The 14417-nt window shown below is 42.8% G+C and overlaps 1 protein-coding gene across 2 annotated transcripts in view; it reads right to left on the bottom strand.

Moving 5' to 3' along the window:
- Positions 1-14417, bottom strand: part of LOC143988700 (uncharacterized) — a 191498-nt gene that overhangs the window by 69828 nt on the left and 107253 nt on the right. For both annotated transcript variants that reach the window (XM_077488460.1, XM_077488461.1), the window contains exon 11: positions 5773-5862. In XM_077488460.1, the coding sequence (XP_077344586.1) occupies positions 5773-5862 (90 nt within the window). The remainder of the gene's footprint in view (positions 1-5772; positions 5863-14417) is intronic.

Here is a 14417-nt window from a genome sequence, read left to right on the forward strand (position 1 = left end):
CATAGGTTCCTATTTCTATTCACTTTTTTTTTTGTTTTCTTTCCCTTTCCACCCTCCTCCCTACCCTCTTCTTCCCCTGTCCCCCCTTTTCACCCTTCCCAGACCCTTTCTCTTGCTTCCCTGCCTTTCTCCCCCTTCCCTCCCTCCCCCTTTCCTTCCCTTTCCCTGTTGTCCTTCTTTTTTTGTCCCCCCCTCTCCTCTCCTCCCCCCCACCCCTCTTTCTTTTTTCCCTTCCCCTCCTGTTCTCTTCTCTTTTTTTCTATCCGCCCCTCTCACCACACTTTTTCAATTTCAACAATTTTTACTTTTTGATTTTATAAATTTTTCATATTTTCATTTATTCACAATTCCTCATCAATTGTCTCCGATCCAACTCAACTATCACAGTCTTCTATCAAATTTAACCATCACAGTCACACCTTTCCACTCCTAGCTCCTTCAAAGTACTTAGTTTACCTACATCACTTGTCTTATTCCACTTATTTAGATTCCAGTCCACTGTTTTGTAAGTCCTCCTAGTCGCTGCAGGCTTTTTTGTGACGCTTTGTGCCCTGTGCCTGCCAGGGCGTGTGGGTAAGCAGCTTCGCTCTTTACCCTTATGTTTATACATTGTCTATTTGACACTTTTGTATTAAATACTGTTACCATAGATTTCTTTGGTTAATTACATAGTCATTGATCATTTGTCAATCAAACTGCAGATATCCTCCTGATGAAGCGGCATTAGTCCGCAAAACTAGTTGAGATGTTATCCATGATCAACTATCCTACTGTGGTATTCCCCGTTCGGGGAGCATTATCTTAGTGATACACATGGATTTTTATCATGCTTTTATCCTGTGACTGATTATTTGTTATGTGTTATTAATTTTGTAATAATAAACCTTTGTATTATTTTTGACATATTTGCTTAAATATTTTAATTTATTTTTGCTTCACCGTACCGAGATAGTCCAATTGCCTAATTTCTTTGGAAGGCTTGGTTGGGGACCAAGCTCCCGATCCTTCTATATCTGGAATAACAAACAGCAGAATGGTCTATAGTGTAGACTCAATGATGTATCACCAGACAGTTGCCTACAGAATGGGTATTGTTTGCCAGATCTGTATTATTTGCTACAGTGAAGAATAGATTTTCAGATAAAGCAAAACCAATAAAATGAACCAGTTAGCACTTATCATTCCTTGGTCTATGGTAAATTGATAAAAATTCAAACCTGACTGATTGCAGTAGATTACATTATAAATAATTGCTGCTTTTTTGCACCTTCCCATTAAGTAAAAATTTAAAATGACTTCATTTTGTAGTTCCACAGAATGAGAAAAGCTTTCCCAGTGACTGTTACCCACTTTCAGAGAAAACATTTTCAACTTTGTTTTAATGGTTTCATTGCAGGTCTCATGTTGCTTCTGAATCCCCAATTATTGAGTGATGGGCAGGAAGGCTGTAAATTTCTGTCTGAGTCTGAAACCAACGCCTCTCCATTTCTAGACATGGTCATTGTTTTCTGGACTGTGGATGCAGGTGCTTTGGCATTTTCCATGTGTAATTAGTCTGTGTAGGTGGTCCTGCCCTTTAAAAGTCTTTCGTTATTATAACTGCCATTTAGGTTTAAAGGTCAGTACACAACCAGAAAATCATACAAAAAATACCACTTTCGACGTGTTCGTACGATAATCTGATCTTTAGTATACAGCTTTCGGGAGCCGATCATGATAGTTTATTAAAAATTGTCCAAAGGGACAAATAAGAAAAAAAAATGTGTATGATACCAGATCGTACATTACAACACTTCAGAATTTTTATTCTGTCATACAAGAATTTTCATAACTTAAGTAACCTCTTAATTTTCAATATAAAGTCTAGCATGCAAAAAAAAAAAAAAAAAACGTGATCATTCGTCAGATAATCTCATCATGTGTATCAGGCTTCAGTCTCAATTGTAGGCATTGTTGGATGATTATGCCTTTTTTGTTTGTGTGGTGTTTTTTGTTTGGTATTTCCATGTCCTAGTCAAGTTGTCTTTTTTAGGTCTTATTGTTTTTTTCTTGCTTAAGGCTCAATGCCGCTTTGTTACTGGCACCTCTGTTGTACTTTGTATCTCTTATGCCGCATACGCACGACCGGACTTTTCAACGGTCTTCCTGACGGACTTTCGGCGGAGGTTTGGCGGATATTCTGAACGAACCGACTTGGCCACACATGTCTGGACTAAGTCCATTGGAAGGTCTGTTAGTTTTGAACGTGATGACGTAAACGGGACTAAACAAGGAAGTTCAATAGCCAGTAGCCAATAGCTGCCCTTGCGTCGTATTTGGTCCATCGGACTAGCACACAGACGAACGGTTTGCACGCTAGAAAGCCGAGTCCGTCGGACAGATTTGAAACATGTTTTATTTCTAGGTCTGTCGGCTGTTGGGGAAAAAAAAGTCAGCTGGAGCCCACACACGATCCCGATGGATTCCGGCCCGCCAGACCTAGTCTGCCGGAAAGTCTGATCGTGTGTATGCGGCATTAGTCATTTCTTGGAATTTATGGCTCCTCCTTTTATGTCTTTCAGCACTCCCTTACACCTGTCTCCATCCCCCATAAATCTGTACCTTATTTGCGTCTCATGCCTTGCGGTTCTTTGTCTTGCCATGTTTAAACCTCCATTATTCTGATTTTATCTCTAGTAGTCTGGACTCTCTCATAGGATGACCAGCATTCTTTTCTAAATTTAGAGTGTTTACTCCCTCACTAAAAACAGTAAACACACATTTTCTTTCAAGTTGCAATGACTAGCTTTTTAAAAAGGTATGTGTTATGTGAATGATAATTTATGAATATATTGCATGCATGTTGGAAACACCTTAATAATAAAAAAAGTTTTTTTTCAGAGAGAAGCGACTGCCACAAAAGTTATAATGATGTAGAACTGGAAAAGAACATTTCTTTTTTATTGCACATCTTTTTTTAAGGCCGCGTACACACGGGCGGACTGTTCGCCCAACCTTGTTCGGCAAACAGTTTCATCAAACAGTCCGCTCAAAATTTGCATGAGCGGACTTGCCCACACACGAGCGGACTGTTTGACGAACAAGGTTGGGCAAACAGTTCGCTCAACTTTTGAAATGAACGGACTCGCCCACGTAAGGCGGAGGCAAGTCCGCCCATTTCGAGCGCGTGTACAGGTAGGCGGGGCCCGCGAAGGAGACGTCGCGGGCTCCGCCGCCTGGAATGGGCTTAAAGGGGAACCCCAACGCCGAAAAAAATCGGCGTGGGGGTTCCCCCCAAGTCCACACCAGACCCTTGTCCGAGCACGCTACCCGGCCGGCCAGGAAAGGGGGGCGAGCGAGCGCGCCCCCCCTCCTGAGCCGTACCAGGCCGCGTGCCCTCAACATGGGGGGGTGCCTTGGGGAAGGGGGGGGCCGCGCGGCCCCCCCACCCCAAAGCACCTTGTCCCCATGTTGATGAGGACAAGGGCCTCTTCCCGACAACCCTGGCCGTTGGTTGTCGGGGTCTGCGGGCGGGGGGCTTATCGGAATCCGGGAGCCCCCTTTAAGAAGGGGGCCCCCGGATACCGGCCCCCCACCCTATGTGAATGAGTATGGGGTACAATGTACCCCTACCCATTCACCTGTGAAATAAAGTACAAATAAAAACACAACACAGGGGGAAAAAATATTTTATTGCACAGCCGGGGGTCTTCCGTCTTCGGGGGTCTTCTCGCCGGACTCCTCCGCTATGTGTGTGTAGCTCTTTTGCCAGCGGAGGAGTCCGGCTTTCTTCCTCCCCGCCGCCGGCCTCTTCTCCCGACTTCGGGGGTCTTGTCCCCCTCTTCGGTTCTTCTGCCGGGCCACCGCGCCTGGTCCGGTGGCCCGGTCTTCTGTCGCCGTCTTCCGTTCTTCTGTCGCCGCCTTCGGTTCTTCTGCCGGGCCACCGCGCCTTCTTGTAGCTCTTTTACAGGCGGTGGCCCGGTCTTCTGTCGCCGTCGCCGCCTTCCGTTCGTGTTCTTCTTCTTGTTCTTCTTCTTCTTCTCCAGGCGATGTTGACACGTCGCTCCCTCCGGCCGGAATGCCAGAGCCGCCCTGCGCTGTGACTTATATAGTGACAATGGGGCGGGGTCACATGGTATATGTCACATGGGTTGGTCACATGGGTTGATGTCACATGGGGACTATGACATCGTAAGGGGGCGGGGTCACCATGTGACATCAACCCATGTGACATATACCATGTGACACCGCCCCATTGTCACTATATAAGTCACAGCGCAGGGCGGCTCTGGCATTCCGGCCGGAGGGAGCGACGTGTCAACATCGCCTGGAGAAGAAGAAGAAGAACAAGAAGAAGAACACGAACGGAAGGCGGCGACGGCGACAGAAGACCGGGCCACCGCCTGTAAAAGAGCTACAAGAAGGCGCGGTGGCCCGGCAGAAGAACCGAAGGCGGCGACAGAAGAACGGAAGACGGCGACAGAAGACCGGGCCACCGGACCAGGCGCGGTGGCCCGGCAGAAGAACCGAAGAGGGGGACAAGACCCCCGAAGTCGGGAGAAGAGGCCGGCGGCGGGGAGGAAGAAAGCCGGACTCCTCCGCTGGCAAAAGAGCTACACACACATAGCGGAGGAGTCCGGCGAGAAGACCCCCGAAGACGGAAGACCCCCGGCTGTGCAATAAAATATTTTTTCCCCCTGTGTTGTGTTTTTATTTGTACTTTATTTCACAGGTGAATGGGTAGGGGTACATTGTACCCCATACTCATTCACATAGGGTGGGGGGCCGGTATCCGGGGGCCCCCTTCTTAAAGGGGGCTCCCGGATTCCGATAAGCCCCCCGCCCGCAGACCCCGACAACCAACGGCCAGGGTTGTCGGGAAGAGGCCCTTGTCCTCATCAACATGGGGACAAGGTGCTTTGGGGTGGGGGGGCCGCGCGGCCCCCCCCTTCCCCAAGGCACCCCCCCATGTTGAGGGCACGCGGCCTGGTACGGCTCAGGAGGGGGGGCGCGCTCGCTCGCCCCCCTTTCCTGGCCGGCCGGGTAGCGTGCTCGGACAAGGGTCTGGTGTGGACTTGGGGGGAACCCCCACGCCGATTTTTTTCGCCGTTGGGGTTCCCCTTTAAGCCCATTCCAGGCGGCGGAGCCCGCGACGTCTCCTTCGCGGGCCCCGCCTACCTGTACACGCGCTCGAAATGGGCGGACTTTCCGAGCGGGAACAGTCCGCTCATTTCGAAAGTACAGCGGACAGGCCCACACACGGGCGGACTGTTCGCTCAAACACAGTTTCAGCGGACAGTTTTTCGGAATTTCCGAAAGACTTTGTCCGTCCAACTGTCCGCTCAAACTGTCCGCTGAAAGCCCACACACGAGCGGACTGTCCGCCCAAACACTGTTCAGCGGACAAGGTTGGGCGAACAGTCCGCCCGTGTGTACGCGGCCTAACAGTTAATTCCCTTTTGAAGTGCTCTAAAGAATCTTCATAGGTTTATTATATTTAATGGCAAGACATTCAACAATTCACTACTTAACTTAACAAATTACTTACATCCAAACTGAATTTTTATACATGAGCCGAAAGGTACATAACAGTACAAGGATAAAACTCAAAAGAAATGTAAATCAGAAGTTACGTGTCATTAAAGCCCCACTGAAGTCTCAGACCTAAATACATTGGGACACATCCACAAATACAAATATGTTCACAACTAAGATTAACATAGATAATAAGCTGTCCATTTGTAAGAAGCATATTAATAATAAGTAATGGCCCATTGGATTGGAGCTACACACCTTAGTTATGGTATTTAGTGCATGTTGCACTGACTCGCATTCTTCTCTAACACCTTCCAGCTCTTGCCAGGTGTTACAACCACTGCTCTCCTGTAAACATAAAGCATATATATTTATCTATATCTTGTAATAGAATGGGGATTAAGCATCTGTGGTCAGCTTCAATTATTCAGCACTGTTAAAAAAAAAAAAAAAACTGTCATAAAAGAGATATGACAACTTTTCTTGTTTTTGGTGTTCCACCTCTTTTCAGCACAAAATAGCTTCAGAGCTGCTATAAAACAATTAGACTTGATATTCATCTGTAAATATGAAATAACCAAGACGTATTCTTGCAAGTACATTTTCTACTTTTCTGCCTTAAGAAAATCTAAAGTACTATAGAAAATGTAAAACTGAGTCGTTGGTAATTAAGGCGGGATGTGTCACGATGGCACCCCACAATCCTTCACCACTATCTCCGGTCATTTGCGCCCAAGAGTTCCCTGCTAGTATGTCAGGGAGGAGATTTAGAGAGTTTATAGAGTCCAACAGATTTAGGCTTCAAAACTTCCATCACGAGGGTCACTGGTTTTCTATCAAGGAAATTCAAGCCTTGCTAGATCCCCCATTAGATAGATGGCGTGCTATACAAATCAGACATTTCCTCACCTCCTCGCACTTTGAACCCGCCAGCAGTCACTCCACATCTGCTTTTGAAGGGCTCTACCTGGACCCTGCTCCCTCCCGTCACTTACTGTCCGTAATGTACAGACTATTGGTCACACCACAGGACGGTTCTTTACCACCTTACCTACGGAAATGGGAGCATGACCTGAGTTGAACCTTTTCAAAGGACCAGAGAGAACGCATCCTGTACTTCGCACACCACTCCTCAATTGCAAGTAGGTTTCAGGAGGTTAGGTACAAGATCTTGACGAGATGGTATAGGGTTCCCACGCTCCTTCACAAGATTTACCCTTCAGTTCCATCCACCTGATGGCATTGCCAGTAACTCGACAGCTCGCTACTGCACGTATTCTGGACTTGCCCACGCGTTCGCCCATTTTGGGAAGCTAATTGACGCCTGACCCTTAAACTGACAGACATTCCTTTAGCAGATGATTCGGCACAGTGTCTACTACACCTTACCCTGATGTTGTGAAGTCGTTACAAGAAATCCCTCTTGATACACCTTCATAATGCTGCTAAAATCTGCATTCCACAAAAATGAAAATGTGCAGACCTCCCCTCATTTGGGCAGTGGTTAGCTGTGTTGAACGAAATCAGCCCGATAGAACAATTGACAGCCGCTTCAAACCGGAAAGAGGAAAAATTCAGTAAAACATGGTTTAACTGGTACAAATTCAGATATTCTCAGGAATACAGCACCCTGGTAGCTCCTGCTGCAGGGCTACTCTAACATTGCAGATCTCCCTAGCTGGGCAACCAAACCCCTGGGATTCCCCCCCCCTTTTTTTTCTCTTCCTTGTCCCTTTCCGTCTTCCTGTCTTTCGCTCTCATAATCTTGACCTTTATTGTTCTAACCTCAACATTCTGCTGTTTCTAGCTACTTCCTCTATTTTCTGTTTTCTATCCTATGTGAAAAAATAAAATGAATAACCTTCTTGAGTACATCTGACTAGGTGTGTTAAACAAGGCCCTATAGGGGTACATCGTAAGCTCGTTTAGGAGGGCCGACACGGTGTTGCCACTAAGAGCGTTACAATTACCCATTTGTGTGCTGATGTTGCTTTGCTGTTTGATTCATCTTTGGTTTCTGTACAAGCCTGCTCTCAGTGTTTAAAATATGATGTCGATACTGTTCTGCACTGTCTGATGTATTCAATAAAACTTTTAAACGAAAATGTAAAACTGAAATCATCCTTTAACAACAGCAGCATGAGTGGGGATTTACTAAAACTGGTGAACTCAGAATCTGGTGTAGCTGTGTATGGTAGCCAATCAGCTTCCAACTTCAGCTTGTTCAGTTAAGCTTTGACAATAAAACTGGATGCTGATTGGTTCCTATTCAGCTTTAGTAAATCAACCTTTGTGTAACAGCTGTGCTCTGGTGCTGACCAGAACCATCAGTACAATATTTCTGGCAGGATAAACAGGTATATTTTTGCACTTATCGAACATAACAAAACACTTTATTGGTCTATTTAAATGACCAAAAGAGAGCAAATAAGAGAAGTTAATTGTAAGGGTTTACATAAACTTGACCGCCTCACACCGATATACGTCGGCAGAAGGACTCAGACAGGCAAACTAACGTACCTGTACGTTGCCCTTTAAGAGGCGGCCTGCGGGCGCGCATGCACTTCCGGCGGCACGTGTGCCAGCAGCAAGCTCTGTGAGTCGGGTCGCGGGTCCCGCGGGCTCGATGCCTGCGGGGATCGCCTCATGGAGAGGAAGATCGAGGGGATGCTAATGTAAACAAGCATCTCCCCGTTCTGCCTAGTGACCTGTGATCGGGAGCAGAGATCAATGACTAGTCACACGTAACCACGCCCCCCAACAGTTAGAATCACTCCCCAGGACATACTTAACCCCTACACTGCCCCCTAGTGGTCAACTCCTTCACGCCAGTGTAATTTACACAGGAATCAGTGCATTAGATTGTAAGCTCTAACGAGCAGGCCCTCTTATCCCTCCTGTATTGATTTGTATTGTAAGTGTACTGTCTGCCCTCATATTGTAAAGCGCTGCGCAAACTGTTGGTGCTATATAAATCCTGAATACTAATAATAATAATAATTTGTATAGCACTGATTGCTGTATAAATGACAATGGTCCCAAAAATGAGTAAAAAATGTCCGATGTGTCTGCCATAATGTCACAGTCACGATAAAAAATGCTGATCGCCGCCATTACTAGTAAAAAAAAAAAATTATAAAAATGCCATAAAACTATCCCCTATTTTGTAAATGCTATAACTTTTACGCAAACCAATCAATAATCGCTTATTGCAATTTTTATTTTCAAAAAATATGTAGAAGAATACGTATTGGCCTAAACTGAGGAAAAAACATTTTTTTATATATTTTTAGGGGATATTTATTATAGCAAAATGTAAAAAAATAATGCGTTTTTTTTCAAAATTGGCGCTCTTTTTTGTTTATAGCGCAAAAAATAAAAACCACAGATGGGATAAAATACCAAAGAAATCTCTATTTGTGGGGAAAAAAGGACGTAAATTTTACTTGGGAGCCACGTTGCACGACCGCGCAATTGTCAGTTAAAGTGACGCAGTGCCAAAACGCACTCTGGTCTTTGGCCAGCAAAATGGTTGAGGGCTTAAGTGGTTAAACACATTAGATTCCTGATAGGCAGCTGGAGAACTGCAAAATAGCTTTGGTAAGAAGCAGAGTTTAGTTTCACTGTAATCTGCTTAAAAAAGAGGCCTTGTGTTTTGAAAGCTTGCTATGATTTCCCCTATAATTTAACATCAAAGGTAAGAGTTACTTTTGACTCTTAAACCTACAAGTTTTTCAACACAGGACAGAAATACAGAATGCAAATAAATTGATTAATACATCATCACATTATATAGGAGTCAAATATGACTAAACCACTAAGCTGGCTATGCGGACAGGCCTGGTAAAGTGTTATAAGTAATGGAGATATTGAAGCCAGGTAATGGCTGCTTGGATATATGTTTTAGAAAGAAAGCCAAGAGGAAATCAAACACAATTACAGAATTTAGGTTTGAAGGTGAAAACGCCAAGAACAATTTTGAGCTTATGTTCAAACATGTATAAATATTTAAGATTATGTTTAAAATGTATAATTTCTTGTCTATATAATAATAATCATGGCTGTTACTTCATTTATTTTAGTGTCTGGGCTGAAACTAAAAGGTGTTATGTATGTTGTCTGTACACAGGCTAGAGTCCAATAACACAAAATCCAAGTTTGCAGGGAAATTCCAGATCAAAATTCAGACCAATAGTCAAGACAGATGGCAAATGTCATATACAAAATCACATGAAAGACTCACAAAAAAAGCAGTTACTGTATTTATCGGTGTATAACATGCACTTTTCCCCCCTGAAAATCATTGGAAAATCATGGGTGTGTGTTATACGCCAATCCCTGCTGCCTCGGGTCCCTTGTAGTCTGCCTCCTTCAGTGCCCGGGCACCTGACGTCACTTCCCCTCAGCGCAGGAAGGGCTCAGCTCCGCCCTATCCCTCCTGTCAGTCATCTGGGACACTTGACAGGTCCCAGATGACTGCGCGGCCAATCACGGCACATGGTGATGCTTGCGCATGCGCAGTGGGTGCCCGGCTGTGAAGTCACAGCCGGGTGCCCACAGTTGCAATGCGGGCGCCGCAGAGAGGAGGGGGGCACGAGAGGGGCCTCGCTCCCCCGCATCGCTGGACTCTGGGACAGGTAAGTGTCTGATTATTAAAAGTCAGCAGCTGCAGTATTTGGAGCTGCTGACTTTTAATTATTTTTTCTTCAGGGGAACACTTCTTTAAGGATTCCAATAGTTCCATTTCTAATATCAAAAATGGGACCGTTATGCCAATGTTTCTAATAGGGAGTAGAGGATTGTCTGCATACAACCCAAGTTTGTTCTGGCAATCTTCGATAGATGTACCCTGTATATCGAAGTTGAAATTTTTAAATAATAAAATCACCAAAAATGTCTACTTGTTTTTTATCCTGCTAAGTCTATTTGAAGTTTAAAAATCCACTCCAGCCTAAACAAGGGGAAACTTTGTTAGTGTTTTATTGCCTTTTTTGCCCCTTTAATGACAACTGTCCTCACTTCCTATTTCTGAACTTTCCTTGCAGAAATTGGAAGGAAATGTTCACAGACAAAGACATCAGTAAATACATAATAAAATTGTTAAAGTAGAACTATAGGCAAAACCATTTTTTTTTCATTTTGGATAGAGTACGGGAGGGTCAAAAGCCTTGTCAGATTTTTTTTTTTCGCCATCTGTGTCCCATTACAGTGATTACCCTTCACTTCCTGTCCCATAGCCAAACAGAAAGTGAGATGAAATCCCTGCAAATGAAGGAAATTCCTTGGGGAGTCCCAAGTCACCAGAACTAGTGTCCCCATTGGAAGATTTCCCCTCTATTACTTTTCTGGGGACAACCCAAAATTTAGGATTTTCTTTTACTTTCACTTTCAATGATAATGGTAAACAGGACAAATAGAGAGGGTGATTCTACTTAACGGGGGCACAGACAGCTATAAAAACTGACAGGGGTTCTAATCCCTCTTCACTCTATCCAAAAATAAAGTTTTGCCTTTAGTTATACTTAAATCCTTCCACAATCCAAAGAGAAACATGTTTTGGCAAGAACAAATTAAGGGAATTTGTGGTTTACAGCTTTGCTATGAATAGTCCTGAAGAGCAGGATATCAAACACAGACACATGCACAGCTGACTAAATCAAAGAATGGATACATCTGTATTTCTATTATATACATTATTTTAATTGGTCCAAGGCATAAACCCAATATATGGAAGAATGGGAAAAAGATCTAAATTGTTCTTGGGAACTCTCAGTTTGGTATAAAACTATTAATAATACCTCCAAAATATCGATCAATACGTCTTTAGTCTAATCTAATTACAACACTCCATTGCAACGGTAAATGGTTTCATTGAGATTAGCTAAAATAAATTTAAAAAATCTCTTCTAAATACTTTAAGAATTGTGGTCTAGAAGGTTCTATGGTACACATTTGGTGGCGTGTCCCAAAATATAGAAATTTTGGATCAAAATGTTCAAATTTATACATGGAATTACCAAAATATATATTAATAAATCCCCAGAGATTGCTCTCTTTCAAAAATGTATATAGGCATACCTAAACACACCAAACACTTAATTTCCTATATTATCCTAGCCGCTAGCATAACCATTGCACGTTGTTGGAATCAACCTGGAATAACGTTTGATTTTGTCATACAAAAATTTAATTGGGTCATGATTAATGATAAATTGACTTGAATGTTACACAACCACCTGGTTTTTTTTGGCAAAAAGTGGCAACCTTGGATACGATATTCATCTATGAATATTGGGAATTGATAAAGAAAAAAACCTTAGCTGCCCTTATCTTACCCACATCTTTCTTTCTTGTCTTAACTTTTTTTAATTATTTTTTTTTTTATTTGTTACTCTTTTACTTATTTAATACCTTCGGTAGGGTATATTTAATGTTCTTAGCAATATCTTATATATACTATGTTTAGAAAAGACAATAAGTCATTTTTAAATAGAATTGCAATTGTTAGATACTTTATATCCCAGTTGGCATCTAACCCATAGGAGGCCTTCTCCCTGGTTAAAACAAATTTCTGCTACAAAAATGGGTTCTTACCTATACCCAACCTTCAACCCTAGATAGAGTTGAATTCAGATCACAAAACGTGAATCTGATGATATTTAAAGTGGTTGTAAACCCTCCCCTACAACTTTGTCCCATGTAAATCAGCATAAAAAACCCTAATGAACACTGCTTGTAGATATCTCCTTACTTGCTTAGTATTGTTGTAATCCTTTTTGTTCTTTAAAATGACATCACTGAGCATACCCAGATCTCCCATGATTTACGGGACACTCTCTATGTGCTTATCTATCTGTTATCAGGACTTCCTACGGCACACAACACTGAACTCCCAGGAGGCTGCATAATCACTCAGAGCTTCCTCCTACACTCCATGGGACCATGTGACCTCACATTCAGTGTAAAGCAGGGCATGGGACAGCATTACTGCAGTCTTATCAGCTGAAGCTGATAGGACTCAAACAGGCAAACACTAGATAATCAGCACAAGCAAATACTATGAAATAAAACAAGTCAGCTATGAACAGGGAAGCAGGGTTGCCATAGATACGTTGGATTGAGAAGGAGGCTTGGTTAACAGGAATGCTCAATGTAAGGGCGGAAATACACTCCACTGTGGACTCAGAAAATAATACTTAAGATGGCGGTGCTTAACCCCTGGAAATACGTTTTTTAAAGTTTCTTTAAACAGTAAGTAATATACAATTTGGGCTGGATTACAGTGGCTATAGTTTGATAATTATTTCTTATAATGGACTAAATGAAAAGAAGCATCTGAATGGGAGAGTTTACTTCCTCTTTGAGTCTTACTAATATACTATTGTAGTTTTGATACATGTTGTGGCTCCATATGCAATGTTACATTGTTTTTTTTTATTTTTTTTATTTTTTATGTTTACTATGTATTACTCGGAGCATGAGCTCCTAAGCATCTGCGTATGCTATATTCTTGCATGAGGGTCAGTATGAGCAACTGCTCTGGCACCTACATACCAGCCAATTTTTCTGCATTAAGAATTCTGGATGAGGGTACGTTTATTTATTGTAACTTCCATCTGAATCTGAGGCCATACTCACATTGTGCTACAGACTGTCAGAAGGGAATCATGTGTTAAATGTTTATTTGCAAAAAATAAAAGAAAGAACAAAAATGATTTAATATATATCAGTTTATAAATTTGTTACCACTAAGCGAAAAATAACATAAAACTTACCCTTTATGATTGATTACCCTATGTACCACCTGGTGTTATACCATAGGTTGCAACTTTATTATTATATTTATTTAAAATGTATTGCTTTAAGTCACTTTCTATTTAGGTTTCATACACTAGCACCCTTTTGGTAAAGCCATCATGTGGCTCACCTGGATTAGCCTGACTAATGGGTCACCCAGTCAGCCTTCACCTGGAATGAGATGTGGGCTCTGAGTGACCTAATCTCACACAGCAGAGCCCTATTCACTCACTACTTCAGATTTATAGCTTTTTTATGAAGTGTCTGCAAGTGACCACGTTAACAGAAAATCCCTGGAGAGTAATGATGGAAAGTGTCAGTCAAAGAAAATAATCAGAGTGTATAAAAACCGTGTTCTCTAAATACTGTTTTCAAGAGCCCTTCAGGGAATTTTACTTGGAGTACAGCTTACAGTTCATGCTTCATGAGGTGACTGTGCAGCAACTCTATTTCATTACATAGATAAAATAATCTTTCTACAAGGGGTTTACAAAACACCTGCAGGAGTTCCACGGGGGTGAAGTTTAATGTCATAGTGTAAAGTAAAAACACCAGATATTACCAGACACTGTACAATACATTTTCACACATATGCTTAAATTAAATTCCAACAAAAACTACAAAAATGTGCTTTAATGTACCTATAGTCTTCTCACGCTGCGCAAACTTTAAAGGGTTAGTGCAACTTTACCGAAAAACTGTCAATGCAGGTAAGGGGTGCATATAGAAAAAAAAAACAAGTGATCGTAAGTGCTTCATTTTTTATTAACACCTTCCCACCCAGCCTGTAGTCAAATAACGACCGGGTGGAATCGCTGTTATCCTGGGTGGAAGTCATATGACATCCTCCCCAGAACGCGCCTTGCACACACCCCATGTGCCACGCTGCAGCGCGATCTGCCACTTGCTGTGTCCACCGGACACAGTGGATGAAAGATTTGCGTACCGGCCCGCTGCCGATACCATGTGATCGCTGTGACTATTCAAAGCAGATCACATGGCAATTGTACACAAAAATGGCTTTCATTCATGCCATTCATTGTGTACTATCGTGTTGATCTCTGTGATCGACAAACAAATATTTGGGGGGCACACACTAAAAAATG

This window comes from Lithobates pipiens, unplaced genomic scaffold, assembly GCF_037356315.1.
Source record: "Lithobates pipiens isolate NorthernLeopardFrog02 unplaced genomic scaffold, aLitPip1_a1.2 Scaffold_18, whole genome shotgun sequence".
Classification (NCBI taxonomy): domain Eukaryota; kingdom Metazoa; phylum Chordata; class Amphibia; order Anura; family Ranidae; genus Lithobates; species Lithobates pipiens.